Source organism: Hemicordylus capensis, chromosome 2 (genome assembly GCF_027244095.1).
Source record: "Hemicordylus capensis ecotype Gifberg chromosome 2, rHemCap1.1.pri, whole genome shotgun sequence".
In the NCBI taxonomy this organism is placed as follows: domain Eukaryota; kingdom Metazoa; phylum Chordata; class Lepidosauria; order Squamata; family Cordylidae; genus Hemicordylus; species Hemicordylus capensis.
Genome location: NC_069658.1, coordinates 164,690,723 through 164,709,457, shown reverse-complemented (window position 1 = coordinate 164,709,457; position 18,735 = coordinate 164,690,723). Strand labels below are relative to the sequence as shown.

Here is an 18,735-nt window from a genome sequence, read left to right as displayed (position 1 = left end):
AATTACAAAAAGCAGCTTTACTGGGAACAGCCTATATCTGCGACGATATCTATAACCATTGACAATAAAATTCTGGCATCCCAGGTCCTTGGGAAGGACTCGATGTCTGGATAAAACAAACCAGTCAATAACACCTGTCTGACTGTGTAAACAAGAAATAATAATAACAATATTCTCAGGACCCACATCTGCCCAATTTCCATCCAGCCCAGGATGGAAACAGCACCATGAATAAAACAAAATAAACCCACAAGAAAGGCTCCGTGTCGCACCTTCATTTCTCTCCCACATGCAGTTCAATCTGAACACCCAGAGAGAAAAAGCGGGGAAAAAAGCCCTCCATCCAGAGAGACTCACAGGGCACATCATTACTCGCTACGGCCCAAGAGGGCAGAACAGGAGCTCTAGGAGGAGAGATTTCTGCGGAACCTTAGGAGGAACTTCGTAATGGTAAGAGCGGTTTGACAACGGACCAGTTACCTGGAGGGGTGGACTCTCCCTCACTGGAGGCCTTCAAGCAGAGGCTGGGCAGCCATATGTGGGGGATGCTCTAGCTCACGGTTTCCTGCATTGAGCCAGGGGTTAGAGTAGACGGCCTGCAGGGCTCCCTCCAACTTTTATGGTTCTGTGAAGTAGAGGGAGAAAGCTGAGAGCTTCGAGCAGGAAAGAGCTGAACATGGAGGTGCAGCTAGGGGAGCAGGAGAAGTTTGTGGCCGGTTTGTAGCAGACTGCTGGCTTCCAAGAGGCTTGTATGTTTGCACATCGTGTTGCAAAGTCACTACAAGTCTCCAGTGCTGTCTTACCAAAAGGCAACCAAGCCTTGGAGTTGCACTCCTCAAATGTCTCACTGCTTGGGCACATAAAATACTGCCTCTATCTCAGGACAGGCTCCTGGCATGGAAAAACTGGTATCCATATATCGGAAGTCAGGTTGACCTCGGCCAGGAACAAGACCGCCTCTGCAGTGGCATCTTTCTTTGGTAAACGTATTTCTTTGTCAAGTCTATGGGGTTAGTTTGTGCTGGGTGCCTCGTAAGAGGGGCTACAAGAGAGCTGTGAGCGCACATGCCGGCCTTCATGCATACTCATTTTGCCTTCTTGCTTGCATCCACCATTTTTAATGCAGCTGTTTTGCTGTATCAAATATTTTCTTGTACCTCTATATGAACGTCAGAACCACCCTGCTGGATCAGGCCCAAGGCCCATCCAGTTTAGCATCTTGTTTCACACAGTGGCTCAACAGATGCCGCTGGGAAGCCCACGGGCAAGAGGTATTGAGAAGCACCTTGCGTCTGAGGCTGGAGGTGGCCTATAGCCACCAGACTAGTAGCCATTGATCTTGCAAAGGCTCAGACCAGAAAGAGGCTTGTATGGCTCTATAGAGGCCCCCTATAGCCCTTGAGAGCTAATCAAGGACTCTTGACGGATGGGCCCCTTAAAGAGTATATTTATTTTAATGGGTTTTTAAAATCCCACCTTTCTGAAAACATTTGCACCAACATTTGATAAAAGCAGATAAAACTTTCAGGAAAGACACATTCCATAGAAAGGGGGAGCAATGGATTCCCGAACCACGTTCTCTTGTGCAAATCTCTTGCTGTTGACCAAGCTGTTGACATCTAGCTTCTCCAGGTTACAAGCTCAAAATATGAAGCGAAAAACGCACATGCTCCCTATTTTTCCAAGCACGACATGCTTCCAAGATGGCAGTGTGGACCAAGAGGTGATGAAAACAGATTGGAAGGGGCTGGCTGGACACAAGCCTGGATTTGAAACAAGTGCATTGAGAACGCAGAGGCAGCATGAAGGAGAGGAGACAAAGGGGGCTGGCAGGGAAGGGGCTCAAGTAGACCAGAGAGACCAAGGAAGGGGGAGACCATATGTGGTGTGGGGAGCCTCTTCCCTATAGTCCAGTCAAATACTGCTCTGATACTGTGCAGGAGGAAAGATGAGGTGAAGGACAGAAACCTCTGGTGATGATGACCCAGACTGAGCATAGTATTAGCCAGGCCGCAACAGCATGGTACTATTACATCATATGATCTTGCCAATGAACATAAGAATGGCCTTGTTGAATCCGATTCGGGGCCAGCATTCGGTTTCTAACAGCAGCAAATTTTATTTATTTATTGTTAAATTGATATACCGCCTTTCATTAAAACAGTTCCAGAAGCTCAACATCAAGGCGGTTCCAGAAGCTCACAAGCAGGGTATGAAGGCGATGGCCTTGTCCTAGAATCTGACACCAGATTCACTATCCCAGTCGACCTCCAAGAACCAGATATCGCTGGGGACCAATGGCAGCCATCCATTTCATGCCTTGCTTGTGAGCCTCCAGAAGCATCTGAGTGCCTTGGTTGGAGACAGAGTAGATGGAAGTGGTTCCAATTCAACATGGCTAATGTTCGGGTCTTACCCCTAAGTCCTCCTCAGCTGGACTGCAGCCTAGCCAGCCTCCCCCAGCCTCTCATTTTGCACTGACTGGCTCTGTCGCATATTGGTCTGGTGGGATTTCCGTTCAGCGTTTCCAACCCACTTATCTCATTTGGCAAAGGCATTTTAAACGTAATTCTGTCTAATGCTCAAGATGGAAGTTGAGCCCAAGGGGTCCTCGACTGACAGAAGCCGCCTCACTGAACCAGTGGTGCAAATCTCCGTTAGCAGAACAATACAAATCACAGAAGAACCCATTCAAGACCAGCACAGGAGAAGGCTCCGACACTGAAATTTGACAGCATTAAAACCCCTTACCCCTAAAACCCAGCAAAACATCCCTGAGTGCTCCGAGAGTGGTTTCACACACGATGCAGAAGCAAGCCAAGAGCGCCAGCAAGTGTCAGCACTCAACAGGGAGCCGCCTGCAGCCCAGCGTAGCTCCCTGGCAAATGGACCTATAGGATGCTCACAAGCACATCTTTAGGTGCTGTGTTCATACATTCCACGCATACTTAAAGCATCTTAGATGCAAAATGTGCTAAGCAGGGCCTGGCAAATACAGAAGCAAAGGAAAACACCAGCACTCACATCTAGGAGATTAGATGCTAACAGCTGAACCAGGAGCATGGCAAGTTTAGGCTGGACCCTGGGACAAAGAGTGGAGATGGGAGCCTGCCCCCACTTCTTCTCCAGAGTGGCTCAAGGCAGGGAGAAAAGAGCAAGCTGTCAACACGCTTCCCCCAACCCCCCCACACACCTCGTTCAATTGTAGCTACAACCCTGAAGTGAACCCATCCTGGAAATCCTCCAGCTGTGATATAACCAAAGGCATTCCCTACAGCACATAGGGACATAGGAAGCTGCCATATACTGAGTATTGGTCTATCTACAGACCATTGGTCTATCTAGCTCAGTATTGTCTTCACAGACTGGCAGTGGCTTCTCCAAGGTTGCAGGCAGGAATCTCTCTCAGCCCTATCTTGGAAATGCCAGGGAGGGAACTTGAAACCTTCTGCTCTTCCCAGAGCGGCTCCATCCCCTCAGGGGAATATCTTGTAGTGCTCACACTTCTAGTCTCCCATCCATATGCAACCAGGGCAGACCTTGCTTAGCTAAGGGGACAAGTCATGCTTGCTACCACAAGACCAGCTCTCCTCTCCTCGCACATTCAGGCATTTGTCTCTCTGCAACTGCTTACCACTTGCAATACATTGTATGTCATAATAACCCCCTCACTGGCATTTTGCAGGGAGGAGCTAGCGACCATTCTGCCTGACAGTTTCCCTCCATCTGCCTGACACATTCGGATGCCACCCTGCCTCCAAAAAGCCCAGGGTGGCATGCATGGGGTTTTATCCCCACAACAACCCTGTGCCATTGTTTAGGCTGAAAGAAACAGCAAAAGGCGCAGCATCTACAGAGAGCTTCATGGCTGAGTGAACCCAAGTCTCCTCAGACCAAGTTCAACACTCCAGCCACAACTGTCCATCACTGTTGTTGGCTTGTGAATAAGACTGTCTATGGGTCTTCAGTTGTGCACTTATCTGTGTGTCAGGGGTGGTGGGCTCAGCCACTTTGCTTTACTGCCAGATAGATTTTGCCCTTACCTGCCCTTGGACTCCCTGGTCTCTGGGATTGTTGGCTGGACGTTCAGATCTGTTCTCCTGGTACTGGGAGCCTGGGTGCTCTTCTCATCCTGGGTCTGCTCCAATGCTGTGCCAATCAAACGCTGAATGTTTTCCCGGAGGTTCTGGTCCTCTTGCCCTTCTGTGGTTTCAGTTGTTTGGATTTCTGTTTCAGAGGTGGGAGTTAAGGGGATTGGCACCACTTCCTGTGGGGGAGTTTGGAACATGCCCCAGTGACCCTGCGGAGCCAGTTTTGGCTCCCTGGGCACTGGCTCCTGGCCTGAGACTGCAAAGGAGTATTTCAAAATGGAATCAATGTTGGAGCGGAGACGATTGTCAAGGGGTGATGGGGAAGCTTGCTTCGGAAGCATGGTGTCCTCCTGGATTGGAGCTGTAGGGAGGACAAGACAAAGAGCAGTTAGGCATAGGACTGTACTTCACCACTCTTTCTTTCATGGTAATCTATCTTCAGCATACATGTGTCCATTGTGTGCACAGCTTTCTCTGCATCCTCATTCTTCTTCACACAGACCTTGCGAAGGCCCTTCACACCACCAAACGTCCATACACAATTACTCCAAACTATGAACACATGGAGAAACACAGACACTCTCTGTGTGCTTTTGCCCTATATATGGGTCTTTTCCCCATGGCGGGGGGAGGAAATCAGCTGGGGGAAGGATGTGATCTTGAGAAGAAAAACAACCCAGAGATTTAAGCAGTCCCACCCTGCCACACAGTTCCTCTGTTTAAACTCACAGCATCCTGAAGCTGCTTTTGGTTTACCAAAAACACATGGCGAGAGGGAAGATAGATGTGTCAGCATGCTGTATCTAGCCTGGGCCTAACAGTATGCTAGAAGGTGCATCTACATACACAGATCCCTCTTCCCTGAGCTGGACTGAATCTTTATTCTTATCAGAAACACAATAGTCTTTTGCACCCTGCTTCTCTATTTGGCCCTCTTCCCTGGCGGAGAAGGGGCCAGCCGGACAAAATGTGACAAGTTGGCTGCAGCTTGTGAAGGTAAACAGCATCATAGCTGTTTAGGAAAAGGGGTGGGGGTGGGTAAGAGAGGAGGGCATTTCTGTACACTGCAGAAGGTCTCCCTCCATGCTGTTGCTTCTATAGCTGTTAAGGTTGTTGTGGATCCCGTTTCTGTCTAAACGTTGACTTAAGAATGTATAGAATTCTCTGACAGACAGTAACGTCTGTGCTGGGCATGCACAGGTAGGGATGCGTATTCAGGGCCACAGGTAGTGCAGAGTCCACTGTGCACTGCTGGAAACCTGCATCATGTGGGGTGTGTGTGTGTGTGTGTTTGTGTTGTGTTCAAGTGAGCAAGAGAATATTTTAAAAGATTAACATTTTGCTATCCATCTTTTAACATTATGCAGTAACCTGAAATTAACAACATAAGAACTATTTCCCATCCACTGTGTTCCAACTATCATCACGTACTGTAGCCTTCTCTATTTAGTTTGTTTAACCCTCTAGGATTAATCACCTTACTTAATGCACAATTCTGCACCATAACGTAAACTAAATTATCTTTTTCTTACAGAGACAGGAGTGGGCAGTTGGTTTAAGTGTCATAATAGTTGCCAACCTTCTTTGCCACAAACTACAACTTTGGTCACCACTGAACTGGAATTAATCCAAAAGTGTAGTGGCTTGACTGCCTGCTAGAGACAATCCTTTTTTCAGAGAACTGGATGTGGTGTGAAGAGGCATCATTATTCATGCTTTGCACACTGATTTATGCTGCGTTTCAAAAACCTGCAGAACCTGTTTCATCAGAGATGACATAGATCAAGGGTCATCCCATGACCCTGAGACTCAGAGGCAGAACCTGGGAGCTCATGAGGCAGGGGGTGGGGCCTAGTGAAGACGGGGGGGGGGCAATCCTGGCTGTGCCTGGTGCCTCAGTGGCAAAGCCTGGTAAATACAGCTGATGAAGGAAACAGCAAATGCTCTCAGGCAGTCTCCTTGGGTTCTGGCCTCTCACTCAGATTGCAGTGCTTATCCTGCAGACCCTGGGAAGGAGTCTAAAACCCTGAAACACAAACCCCAAGGCAACCCTAAATTGGCCAAAATCAATTTGCATTTACACCACTGAAAATGATGCCCTTATTACACAACCTGCAATTCTCCGAAGGACTGTTGCCTGTCCAGCTTTCAACGTATGCATTCCTACCTAGTCATGCCCAGATACAGTCAGGACTTCTTGCAATAGCTTTTCTAAACAGACAGATCTGGTCCCATGTTCAGCCATGTCCCTTCAGCCTCCAAAATGAAGGGCTTTGCTGTAGCTCAACCTTGCAAGAAGCTTCTCAGCAAGCAACAAAGGCAGGCAGAAAACAGAGGCAAGTCAGATGGACCATGGAGGTGTGGATGCATGTCAGTACCTGCTGCCTTCACGATGAAAGTCTCAGGTCTCTTTGTTGTTGTCGTTATTGGGCCCTGAAAATGGGATGTCTTTTCTGGGACACTGATCTCTTCAGCAGGAGGCAGCTCACTGCACAGGATCCGCTGATCAAGGAAGAGAAGGGGAAAGTTTAGAGAAACACCTCTTAACTGTCTGTGTGCAGCTGTCATCTCTCCCCATTGCTTCTAGTCCTTTACCTGGTATCCTCTCCAGTAGGAATTCCCAATGTCCCCCATCTTTCCATACTGCCCATCCCCCCGCAAAGCCTTTGTCACTAAAGTTTCTATTCTTCACAGGCTATAACTACCCTAAAAGTGCTCTCCCTGCTGTTATACCCTACAACTTCCCACAGAACAACAACAATAACAAATATTTATATACTGCTTTTCAACAAATGTTTCCAAAGTAGTTTACATAGAGAAATAACAAACAAGATGGATCCCTGTCCCCAAAGGGCTCATAATCTAAAAGGAAACACAAGACAGACACCAGCAACAGTCACTGGAGGTAGGATAGGGCCAGTTACTCTCCCCCTGCTAAATAAAGAGAATCATCACATTAAAAAGGCACCTCTTTGCCCAGTTAGCAGGGGTTGCCAGTATTGTAAGAACTAGGTTTCCAGTATTGTAACAGTCCATTCCTAATTATCTGGATGCCATCTCTGGTTCGTTTCCCCCCGTTTGGGCTGGAGACGGGCTATCATTTTTTAAGGAGCCTGAAAGAAGTTTGGGAGAAGCATCACTTCCCATAGCATAGATACACTTTTCTTTTGTCCCACTGTCATCTCTGGTCAAGCACATTAGGCAGGTTTTTGAAACCATACAATGAAGTTTTGGAACACAACCCATTTGTAAGTTGGGGAAGTTCTGCATATCAGTCTAGACCAGGCCGGTTCAACTTAGGTCCCACAGCTGTTTTGGGACTACAACTCCCAGAATCCCCAGCCACAGTCACCGACAGCCAGAGGTAATGGGAGTTGTAGGCCATCATCCGCAGGAGGGCCGAAGTTGAGCATCCCTGGTCTAGACTTTCCCTTACTACATCACCAATATTTGTTGGAATCAGCCAAATGTTGTAATTGGGATTGCATCCAATATACTCTGAAGAGAATTCTGCTGTATTAATCTCAGTCAAATATGTAATTAAGCAAACTGAGTAGTTTTCAATCCATATTTCAGATGAGCTGGTTGGATATCCACTCCAGCCTCTTGAATTCAGATTATTCTCAATCCATCTAAGGAAGAAGCCTGGTAAAATTTATTGCTTGATAAATTATGTCTGTATTCTTCGTCCAGTTCTTTCTATAAATATTTCTATCCATCTGTGGAGGTTTGACATTTGCATATTAATCTGAATCAAACTTGTTAGTCAACAATTGCCAGAGTTGTAAACGTTGATTTAAAAATGAAAACTTATTTATTCAAATGGAAATAACATCATTTTTATTCATGAGGTCTTGAAGAGTTACAATCCTGGTATTTGTCCATGTTTCTAAATTAATAAATAGCTTTTTATCTATGAGTAGTGTGAGGTATGAGTAAGGGCTTTCGTCTAAAATGGCAATTGAGGCAAGTGATGTCTAATCCAGATGTGCAAATCTGACTGCCTTTCCTCCTCCTCCAAACTGATTTCATATACTAGGCACAATCTGCTGGGAAGTTCTCCCAACAAGCAATGTTAAAGTGAAAGGAACCGATGTAGAAGCACTGCTGAGGAGGACAGATTGTCTTTATCGCAATAAGTCTCCAAGTGCGCCATTTTACTTACTCTCAAACAGAGTGAGAGGCCATAATTTATGTCTATGGGAGAAAGAAAAGAGGCTGCACTCAAGAACATCATTGCAATGGGAGACCAAACCTGCTCTAGGCTCCTGATGACTCCAGCCACAGAAAATCAACCCTCTCATATCTGCATAGTCCCTCCTGGGGTGTATTTCTTAGTTACAGTAAAGCATGATAGGATGTTGGGAGTTGACGTCTGATTAGGAAGACTACTTATTCTGCCACTCTTAGGGTTTTTCGCCTCTCTTAGTCATGGGGCAAGGACAAGAGCTATGCCTCATCGTCATCGACTCCTACCACAGGAAGTTCTGCTTCCAAGCGTATGTGGTTGTGATAACAGAACTGCAAAATATAGTATTGTATGTATTTTCCGGACTCGGGCTGGAGACAGACAAGTGTTTAAGAGAAGGTAGTATGCTAGAAACACATGTGCCTGTGGTCTACCCACCAATATCTTTTGTTCCACTGCCACTTTCTGGGAGAATGAGTTTGTCCAAGTTTTGGAAGCACTACAAACATCAACAAAACCTGTTTGGCCAGAAATTATAGTGCAACAAGTTTGCACACCACAGGCAATAAATAATTTGGGTCGTCAGGTTGCAACGCAGACAACCCGACTGTATCTTTTTAGCATTAACAACACAACTCTTCCCACACATTTCTGCTGCAGTCCTTCTGCTCACCATCCACCCAGGGGAGGAGAGCTGGTCTTGTGGTAGCAAGCATGACTTGTCCCCTTAGCTAAGCAGGGTCTGCCCTGGTTGCATATAAATGGGAGACTAGAAGAGCGAGCACTGTGAGATGTTCCCCTCAGGGGATGAAGCCACTCTGGGAAGAGCAGAAGGTTCCAAGTTCCTTCCCTGGCTTCTCCAAGATAGGGCTGAGAGAGATTCCTGCCTGCAACCTTGGAGAAGCCGCTGCCAGTCTGTGAAGACAATACTGAGCTAGATAGACCAATGGTCTGACTCAGTATATGGCAACTTCCTATGTTCCCACCCCACCCTGCCTGCTCTGGGGCTTGCTTGCCACAGTAGGTGTGAAAGAGAATTGTGGTAAGTGGAAGGAACAGGCAGGAGGTGTAGTGACTGCAGAATCTCTTGAGGCGTCATTTAATTAATTTGGGTTCTGCAGGTTACAGTCTGTCAATCCTAGCAAGGATTCCCCTATCAATAGCCCACTCTTCAGAAACTAGGCTATCTCCAGTCTAAAATCACAAATGTTGGTTAGAGCATGACTGAAAAACTTTTGCTTACCCAGGCATTTATTCTAAGATCTCTGTTGCAATGACAAGCCACTCCTAAGAAAATATACTTCCCCAGGACTCACCCCCTTGATTTTCATCATTCTTGAATATATGGCAGTATTAGGGAAGAATAGCAGGGCATTACTCTTTCAGGTCGTGGCCCCAGTCTACCCATTAGGTCCAGAAGGACCTAATGTGATGCACCTATAAATACTTTCGGGTGTGACCTGGGTCTTTGCTGAAGCAACAGCTAGAGTCTGGCCTGGTTTGCATTGCATTCTAGTTTTCTGCCCTTCCACTCACTCTTGCCTGCAAACCGCCCCCACCCCCCCATCTTCCTTCTCAATGACTTTTATTGACTTCTCAGCTCAGAGCCTGATCAAAGTGGTAACATTCCTAGACCAATCGAAGAACATTTCAATCACGTAGAGTTAGGAAATGAATGTAAAAGTTATTGTAAAATCTAATAAAAATTTAAAAGGCAACATTTCAGCCTTCTGGGGAACAGTGGTGTGGACCTGAAACTCCCCATTCTACTAGGCCAACACTATTTCTGGCGATTCCTGCCCGCCCCCAACTTTTTCCTAAATATTTTTCACAGTATCAAGCCATTTAAATCTTCAGGATCGCTTTCAACAGACATCTGCAGATTGATGCCGATTCCTGGATTGCTGGCAACCCTCCCGTTCTTCAGAAAAAGAACTTCAAAGGGAGACTCCCGTTTCAAAACCGCTGCATTAGAACTGATCAGGAAGTTTGAGTTTGTCCATTTGGGCTTGAATTGAGATAATTTCTTGTCTCACTACTGATATTAATGCGCTTAGCAAGGCCAGAAAGATTCTGTTATCATCAATTATGGCTGTTGTGAATTGTCACTGTGGTAATATTATAAGCTATACATATAATTGGCACAAGTGTCTTACGTTTTATGGCCTTTTGGCCCTAGTCTTTAAAGTATTTTCTCTCTATTTTCTCTCTATTATTATTATTTTACACAGTCAGACAGGTGTTATTGACTGGTTTGTTTTATCCAGACATCGAGTCCTTCCCAAGGACCTGGGATGGCTGAATTTTATTATCAATGTTGTTGCTGTTATAGATATCAGCAACAACATTGATGATGATGATAATAATAATAATAATAATCAATGTTGTTGCTGATATCTGTACTAATTATTATTATTATTTCTTATTTACACAGTCAGACAGGTGTTATTGACTGGTTTGTTTTATCCAGACATCGAGTCCTTCCCAAGGACCTGGGATGCCACAATTGTTATAGATATCGTCGCAGAATATAGGCTGTTCCCAGTAAAGCTGCTTTTTGTAATTGGCTGATGGTGATGATGATGATGATGATGATGATTAATTCAATTTCTATACCACCCTTCCAAAAATAGCTCAGGGCGGTTTACACAGAGAAATAATGCATAAATCTATACAAAATACATACCTGCCAACAGAGGATAACACTTCATGCATCTTGTGAAGTGGATGGCAGTGCACAAAAATTCATGGAACATTAAATGTGTTCGTCTTTAGGGTGCCACAGGACACTGTTATTTTTTGTTGCAACAGAACAGACTAGCATGCATAACACCTTCCTCCACCCAAAAGTTGCTACTATTAAACATACCAGAGTGACACATCTAAATGTCTGCATAGGGAATTTCCAGGTTCTCATCGGAGAAACCATGTATAAATCCCCCCAGGGTGAGAGAGGTGCCCACAGAAATAAATGGAGAAGTAGAGAATATTCACAGCAGTGATTGGACAGCAGCATGTTCACTAGAAACAAAAGGTACCATATGTTCCTGTTCCAGTCTTATTTTGTAGGAAAAATATAAGGGTGGGTTTTTTTTTAGTTTTAAAACATTTTACAAATAGACCTGTCAATGCAAGTTCCAGTTCCAATACAGTCTATTATCTCCATATTGCAAGTTACGGGTCAGGCTGAGAGAGTGGTTTCTGACAGCTCTGCAATGTCCACTGAATGTTGCAGGATTAGAGTAGGGCCTGAGGTTGATTTCAATTCTAAACCAAAAATCCTCCATTCAAAACACCCCTCAAGCTGCAGCAAAGATCAGTGGCATGCATACTGTGCAGTGAAATGCGGGCAGTTGAAAATAATGGGTGTAACGCCCACAAGTTGAAGATGAACAGCCCCGTTCTGCAACACTGTCAGCGTTGTTTACACACACGCAGCGGTGTGGGCACTGCTCCAACCACTCATGTTTGATTGTGCAGTATGTCAGCAACCATATTTAAACGTCTTCCTCAGTCCCCATCCCAACCCAAGCCCCATGCTCAACGGCATGTAGAAGTGATGATGTGCTCTATTGAATTGCAGGCTGATGTGTTGCAATTTTAAATGTTTAAAACCTCAAAAAATATTTTTTTCAATGTTTCACACAAAATAAGACCAAATCGGAAAGAGCATGAACTCCTCTCTTTATTGGTTTTTTTATTTCTATTTCTGAGGAAAATGGTCAGCAGCCTATCACACAAGTATATTACAATACTGGATTCCTCCACTGATTTCTATGGACAGTTCTTCACTTCTGCCCTAGGAAATTGGGAACCAGGTCCCTTCATTAGTTCAGCTCAGGGCTGCTCAACTTCTGCCCTCCTGCAGATGTCGGCTTACAGTTCCCATAATCCCTGGCTATGGACCACTGTGGCTGGAGATTATGGGAGTTGTAGTGCCAAAACAGCTGGGGGCCCAAAGTTCAACAATCCTGGTTCTAGCTATGAGGTCTGTGGATATTTATTTATTTATTTATAAACCCTGCTAACTGGGCAAAGAGGCACCTTTTTTAACGTGGTGATTTTCTTTATTTAGCAGGGAGAGAGTAACTGGCCCTATCCGTCCCCAGCACAGCATCCCTCTAGTGACTGTTGCTGGTGTCTGTCTTAGGTTTCCTTTTAGATTGTGAGCCCTTTGGGGAGAGGGGACCATCTTTATTTATTTATTATTTCGCTTTGGAAACTTTTGTTGAAAAGCGGCATATAAATGTTTGTTTGTTTGTTTATTCGATTTATATACCGCCCTTCCGATAATGGCTCAGGGCGGTTGACTATGGCTTCCTGTAGATTTACACCAGCCAGTTCCAAGGTAGGGCTTGAACTTCAGCTTCCCTTGTGCTTGGCTGCCTTTACTCTAGCACTGACATCACAGGAATGCTCTCATCCTCACCTTGGTGTAGAACTTCTGATTCAGACATCGAAACTGGGCAAACTGACAAAAGTTCTCAAAAGGTGGGGTCTGGGGAAGGTTAGCACAGATAGGACCTGGAAGTACAAGTTGAAAAAAGCCTTACCATTAAAAGAAAGCATAAAGGACATATCTTCTCACACTGCAAATAAATACTCCTGCTTTACATGGACTGAGCAAGGTAGTCATACTAAGGGAGTGAGCAGCCGCTTGCGTTCAAATGTTCACTAAGGGTCAAAGTAGCGCAGGCCTGCTCAATTTAGGCCCCCACCCAGCTGATTTTGAATTAAGGTAAGGTAAAGTGTGCTGTCAAGTCAATTTTGACTCCTCCTGGTGACCACAGAGCCCTGTGGTTGTCTTTGGTAGAATACAGGAGGGGTTTACCATTGCCATCTACCGCGCAGTATGAGATGATGCCTTTCCAGCACCTTCCTAAATCACTGCTGCCCAGTATAGGTGTTTTCCATAGTCTGGGAAACATACCAGCAGGGATTCAAACCGGCAACCTTCTGCTTGTTAGTCAAGCATTTTCTCAGCTCCCATAATCCCCAGCCAGAGGGTCAATTGCCAGCGTGGTGTAGTGGCTAGAGTGCTGGACTAGGACCGGGGAGACCAGAGTTCAAATCCCCATTCAGCCATGAGACTTGCTAGGTTACTCTGGGCCAGTCACTTCTCTCTCAGCCTAACCTACTTCACAGGGTTGCTGTGAGGAGACACTTAAGTATGTAGTACACCACTCTGGGCTCCTTGAAGGAAGAGCGGGATATAAAATGGAAATAATAACAACAACAGCAGCCAGGGATTATGGGAATTGTAGGCCAACATCTGCAGGAGGGACAAAGCTGAGCAGCCCTGAAGCAAAGTGTTTTGCAAGCACATGCTTGTATTTCTTAAAGTTAAAAAGCAGGTATATGAAGATAGGTAGTGTAGTGAGAAGGGGGGAGGGGCTTTAATCTACCCCCTGCCATGCTTCTGATCTACAGGTGAAACTCGGAAAATTAGAATATCGTGCAAAAGTCCATTAATTTCAGTAATGCAAATTAAAAGGTGAAACTGATATATGAGACAGACGCATTACATGCAAAGCGAGATAAGTCAAGCCTTAATTTGTTATAATTGTGATGATCATGACATACAGCTCATGAAAACCCCAAATCCACAATCTCAGAAAATTAGAATATTACATGGAACCAAGAAGACAAGGATTGAAGAATAGAACAATATCGGACCTCTGAAAAGTATACAGTGTACTGTGCTTGACTGGCCAGCAAACTCGCCTGACCTGACCCCATAGAGAATCTATGGGGCATTGCCAAGAGAAGGATGAGAGACATGAGACCAAACAATGCAGAATTGCTGAAGGCCGCTAATGAAGCATCCTGGTCTTCCATAATACCTCATCAGTGCCACAGGCTGATAGCATCCATGCCACGCCGCATTGAGGCAGTAATTGCTGCAAAAGGGGCCCAAACTAAGTACTGAATACATATGCATGCTTATACTTTTCAGAGGTCCGATATTGTTCTATTCTTCAATCCTTGTCTTCTTGGTTCCATGTAATATTCTAATTTTCTGAGATTGAGGATTTGGGGTTTTCATGAGCTGTACGCCATGATCATCACAATTATAACAAATTAAGGCTTGACTTATCTCGCTTTGCATGTAATGTGTCTGTCTCATATATCAGTTTCATCTTTTAATTTGCATTACTGAAATTAATGGACTTTTGCACGATATTCTAATTTTCCGAGTTTCACCTGTAGATCCCACCCACCCAATAATTGCTATTTGCTAAGGAAAACATCTCATTCCATGTGGTCTAGGGGTGTAAATTCCCTTAAACCCAGAAGGCGCACTTTCACACTAAGATACTATATATCAAAGTGTGTCATCACACACCATTTTACTTCCCAAACACAAACTATTCAGAATTTCAAGTTTTATTATTGTAGACTAATACAATTCTGAGATGGAACTCGCAGCCAAAAAAAAAGGCTGCTGAAAAGCACATAGTAACAGCTAGGGTATTGGGAGTCAAAGAAAAATGGGATCAAATAAAGGATACAGAGGTACAATCCACTGGGAAATTTTGTACAAGCCTTGTGCAGTCCAACTTCCTGGTGGATCATGCCCCTGAACAGAGCCTTTGAGTATAGGATGAGGGCATGTCTGTCTGTAAAATTTATGACTAATTCTATACTTGTTTATCTACACTACTAACATACTGGCTTAATAGCCATTTCTTCTCCTTAGGGAATTTTGGGAATTGTAGTTGGTGCAGTTTGGAGATCTCTCCACCCCCCTCAACCACATGGCCAGGGGCATAACTAGGAGAGATGGGGCCTGTATTCACCTCTCCCCGGAGGCCCCTTGGAGTGAGGGAGATAATGAAGAAAATAGGGAGGGGTGGCAATTTTTACTAAATTAAAAACAAAATGGAAAAACTGTGTCCCATGCTGGAGATTCAGGTTAAAAGCAAATCCTTGATTTGAAAAAGTTGAAGACCTTAAGACCTGCACAGACATTTTGGCTAATGCCTTGGGGGCGATTATGGGACTTTGTTCAAAACCTGGAAAGACTGTGAAGAGGGGGAAAAAACATATATGAAGAGAAAGCGCAGGCAGAGTCCCTCACCATAAAAGGGAGCTAGAGGGAATCTGCACCCATCTGCACATACCTTCTGGAATCTGGCCATGGTTCTCGTACTGGTCCAGTTGCTCAATTCTAGGATCTTCGCAACCTTTGCTACGCCGGATCTGACAAATGATTCTTGCCTTCCATGCGGGCTTCAAGGCAGAGAAAAAGAGGTTGTATTCATGCTCTGTGAAGGGGCTGCCTGGGGGTGAGGACAAAGTACTCGGCATTGGCTGTGTCATGAAGATTGAATAGCCTGAAGGAAAAGTAGCACATGGAGGTACAAATATTAAAATCAGAAAGAACTCGTGAACAGGCCTTCGTATAACAAAAGCTCATGGCTTCGCTCATACCGGACAAATCAATGGATCCATTTGTAAGGCACTAGCAGAAAAGTGCCCACGGCGCCACAGCAAAAATGGTAACTTCAAGCAGAGGTATCCGCCCACCCCGCTTCACCACCACCAAGCCTTCTGCAAGCATGTAAGACTGAAGCAGCTGAACTCCTCTGGTTTTCAGTCTGCTTCTTTTCCCAAAAAAAGCTGTCCTTTCAGCCATGTTGGACACTGACACCTCTAGGCTCCCTTGTAATAATGCAGAGCGCAGTCCCCGTCCCCAGTCACCACCAGGAGGATTTTCTAAACAGAAAGTGCAAGGGGGCCATCTATCGGCCAAAACAAAGACGTAGTTTCTGGAAATTGTGAAGCCACAGAGAAATTCAAAAGCTTGGGGTGGGTGGCCCCGGCGGGGCGGATAAGCTTCAGTTGTGGTGGGTGCATACGTTTGTGTCATATATAAAGTAAAGTAAAGTTGCACCGTCAAGTCAGTGTTGACTCCTGGCGACCACAGATCCCTGTGGTTTTCTTTGGTAGAATACAGGAGGGGTTTACCATTGCCAACTCCCACGCAGTATGAGATGAGCCCTGTAAGATATTCCCCTTAAAGGATGAAGCTGTTCTGGGAAGAGCAGAAGGTTCCAAGTTCGTTCCCTGGAATCTCCAAGACAGAGCTGAGGAAGATTCCCGCCTGCAGCTTTGGAGAAACCACTGCCAGTCTGGGTAGACAATACTGAGCTAGACAGATCAATGGTCTGACTCAGCATATGGCAGCTTCCTATGTTCCTGTGATGCCTTTCAGCACGTTCCTATATCGTTGCTGCCTGATATAGGTGTTACATACCAGCAGGGATTCGAACCAGCAACCTCTTGCTCCCTAGGCAAGTTATTTCCCCACTGCGCCATTAGGTGGCTTCTGTGTCCTATGTATCAAATATATAAAACTGCAGCAGAAACACTGCTTTAGAAAGTGGCTCTTTAACATTACTTGCACATGAATGTTAGACTCGAACTTCCAGTTACCTTTTGGATTAATACTTAAATTCTGTAATACTCAAATTCTGAGGATTAAACTTGCCCTTTGGGGGCACAGTCTCATATGTCTAGAGCCATCTGATTTGCACATTAAAATCTGTTTTGATTTTGTATGTGAAAAGTTGCATGTGAGCTGAATTTTGAACTTAGTAAAAGCTCCATTTCAGATTTAAGGTCAAATTAGGTGGGATATGGGAAATGAATGGTCAGGGTTCTGGTTTGTTTAAAAAATTAAGAGCAGCTGCAAGACTCCCTGCAAGATTAGTATGATGGAAGTGGGGGTCAGATTTAACCCTTCCCTTGATCCATCTTCCAATTTAAATTGGCTGTCCAAAAACAAATTGACTATGGAGGAAATATACAGGTAAGTGTATGCTAGCCTATGTGTATGTATGATCTGCACCCCCATGAGACCCCCCCCGCCCCAAAAAAGTTGGGAGGGTATTTTCATTGGAATATCCCTGGACTGAGGCCGCATTCTACATCTACCTTGCTGAAATGTATAATTTTCTCTCACTCACAGAAATCAACATTATTTACCAATGAACATCCTTACAACATAATTAACAATTTCATTGCTCATGGTAAAATATATAGTTCATAAGAGGTTTTTTTCTTTCCCTCCACATTTCAGTTTTTCCAGATGCAGAAATTAAAGATGTAGATGGAAATATAGGAATAGGGGCAGAATTTACATCTATTGAACTGCCATGCAGTTGTTAAGGGAGAGAGCCTCTATCAGATGGCAGTCTTATAACTCTCCAAAGGCCTTGGAGATGGCCATGCTCCACCAAAGGCCTTGGATATAAACCATAGCAGAACATTTCCAGAGAACAAATTAATGCAGAGATCTCAGACTCAGAGCATGGCCTGAGCACACATGATACAGCCATCTTGCTGAAGCTAAGCAGGTCTAGGACTGGGCAGTGCGTGCGTGGCTGACCATCTGGGAATCCCTTCAGTTCCATGATGAAAGAAAGGCAGGAGGACTGATAAATAACTAAACACACAAAATGGGCAGAAGAGCCAAATTCTCTATTTCCCAGCTACCTACTATGGGCCATAACTTTAATTTTTGACATTAAAAAAAAAATCAGTTCAACTTCTGGTATGCCCTATTGCTCTATGAAGAGCTGGTTTTCTAGCCCTAAAGATGGTTCAGTTAACTTGTGAGGAAGGTGATGGAGCTCAGATCAGTGGGCCACATTGGGGACTCCTGAAAGAATCTGATGAGGCCCTTAGGCTTTATTTTGTTTTGAAAGAATAGGAGCACACGCCTAGAACAGGTAGCCAAAGCCAGTCAGGGGCAATGGCAGTTACAGGCCTCGTGGGGCTAAGCCACACTTGACTGGAAAGCAGCACTCTGGCTACGTTTCCTCTTGGCCTAGAGAGCAGGTCAGTCACTCACCCACCAGAAAGGCCCATGGCAGGGACTTGAGCCTTAGCACTGCCATTTCCCCTGTTTTGCTTCAGGGGTCTCAATTTCTCACCATCCATTTCAAAGGCCCACAGAGCCAGATGTTCTTAGAATGAGAACACAATGATCTCACAGTTGGAGATACAGCAGGAGGGGAAGAGGGACAGGAAGCCCGGTGGGCTGAACAGGGTTGGGGGGAAATGCTGAATGCATGCTTATAGCGGGGTGGCGGGGAAGAGGCAGCCCTATCTCAGGCAGTGGGTTTTGGTACACAGACCTGACCGTTGGGCATAATCCACTGTGAGGTTCTCCTGTGCAAGTTCCACAAGAACATACATGCTTTGGTGTAGCTCCCATTCACTTCAGTGAGTATTATACAGGACAAACCTCATGTCAATTAATGGGAGGAATTCAGGCAGGACATGAGGTAATCTGGAGAGCAGCAGTAAAGAGAGAGAAAGAGGACTGTTTGTGTGTCGTGATATACATTTATACCTTTGTCAGGCTCTTAGCCTCATTCCATGAGGAGACAGTCCACTCCCATTCTATAGCAAATTGTTTTAAGGGATCTGTTTTCCCCCCAGTAG

General features: G+C 45.0%; 1 protein-coding gene across 4 annotated transcripts in view; it reads right to left on the bottom strand.

The window, feature by feature from the left end:
- Window positions 1-18,250, bottom strand: part of ACRBP (acrosin binding protein) — a 30,777-nt gene extending 12,527 nt beyond the window's left edge. For 2 of the 4 annotated variants that reach the window (XM_053299109.1, XM_053299111.1), the window contains exons 1-5: window positions 18,144-18,244; window positions 15,405-15,617; window positions 12,710-12,804; window positions 6,470-6,593; window positions 4,044-4,452 (exon numbers count right to left, since the gene is read on the bottom strand). In XM_053299109.1, coding sequence (XP_053155084.1) covers window positions 4,044-4,452; window positions 6,470-6,593; window positions 12,710-12,804; window positions 15,405-15,617; window positions 18,144-18,228 — 926 coding nt within the window. In that variant the 5' untranslated portion in view covers window positions 18,229-18,244. Of the gene's footprint in view, window positions 1-4,043; window positions 4,453-6,469; window positions 6,594-12,709; window positions 12,805-15,404; window positions 15,618-15,714; window positions 15,994-18,139 lie in introns of those variants that run through there. The other 2 variants (XM_053299110.1, XM_053299112.1) reach the window with 2 other exon arrangements.
- Between the last annotated feature and the right edge of the window lie 485 nt (window positions 18,251-18,735).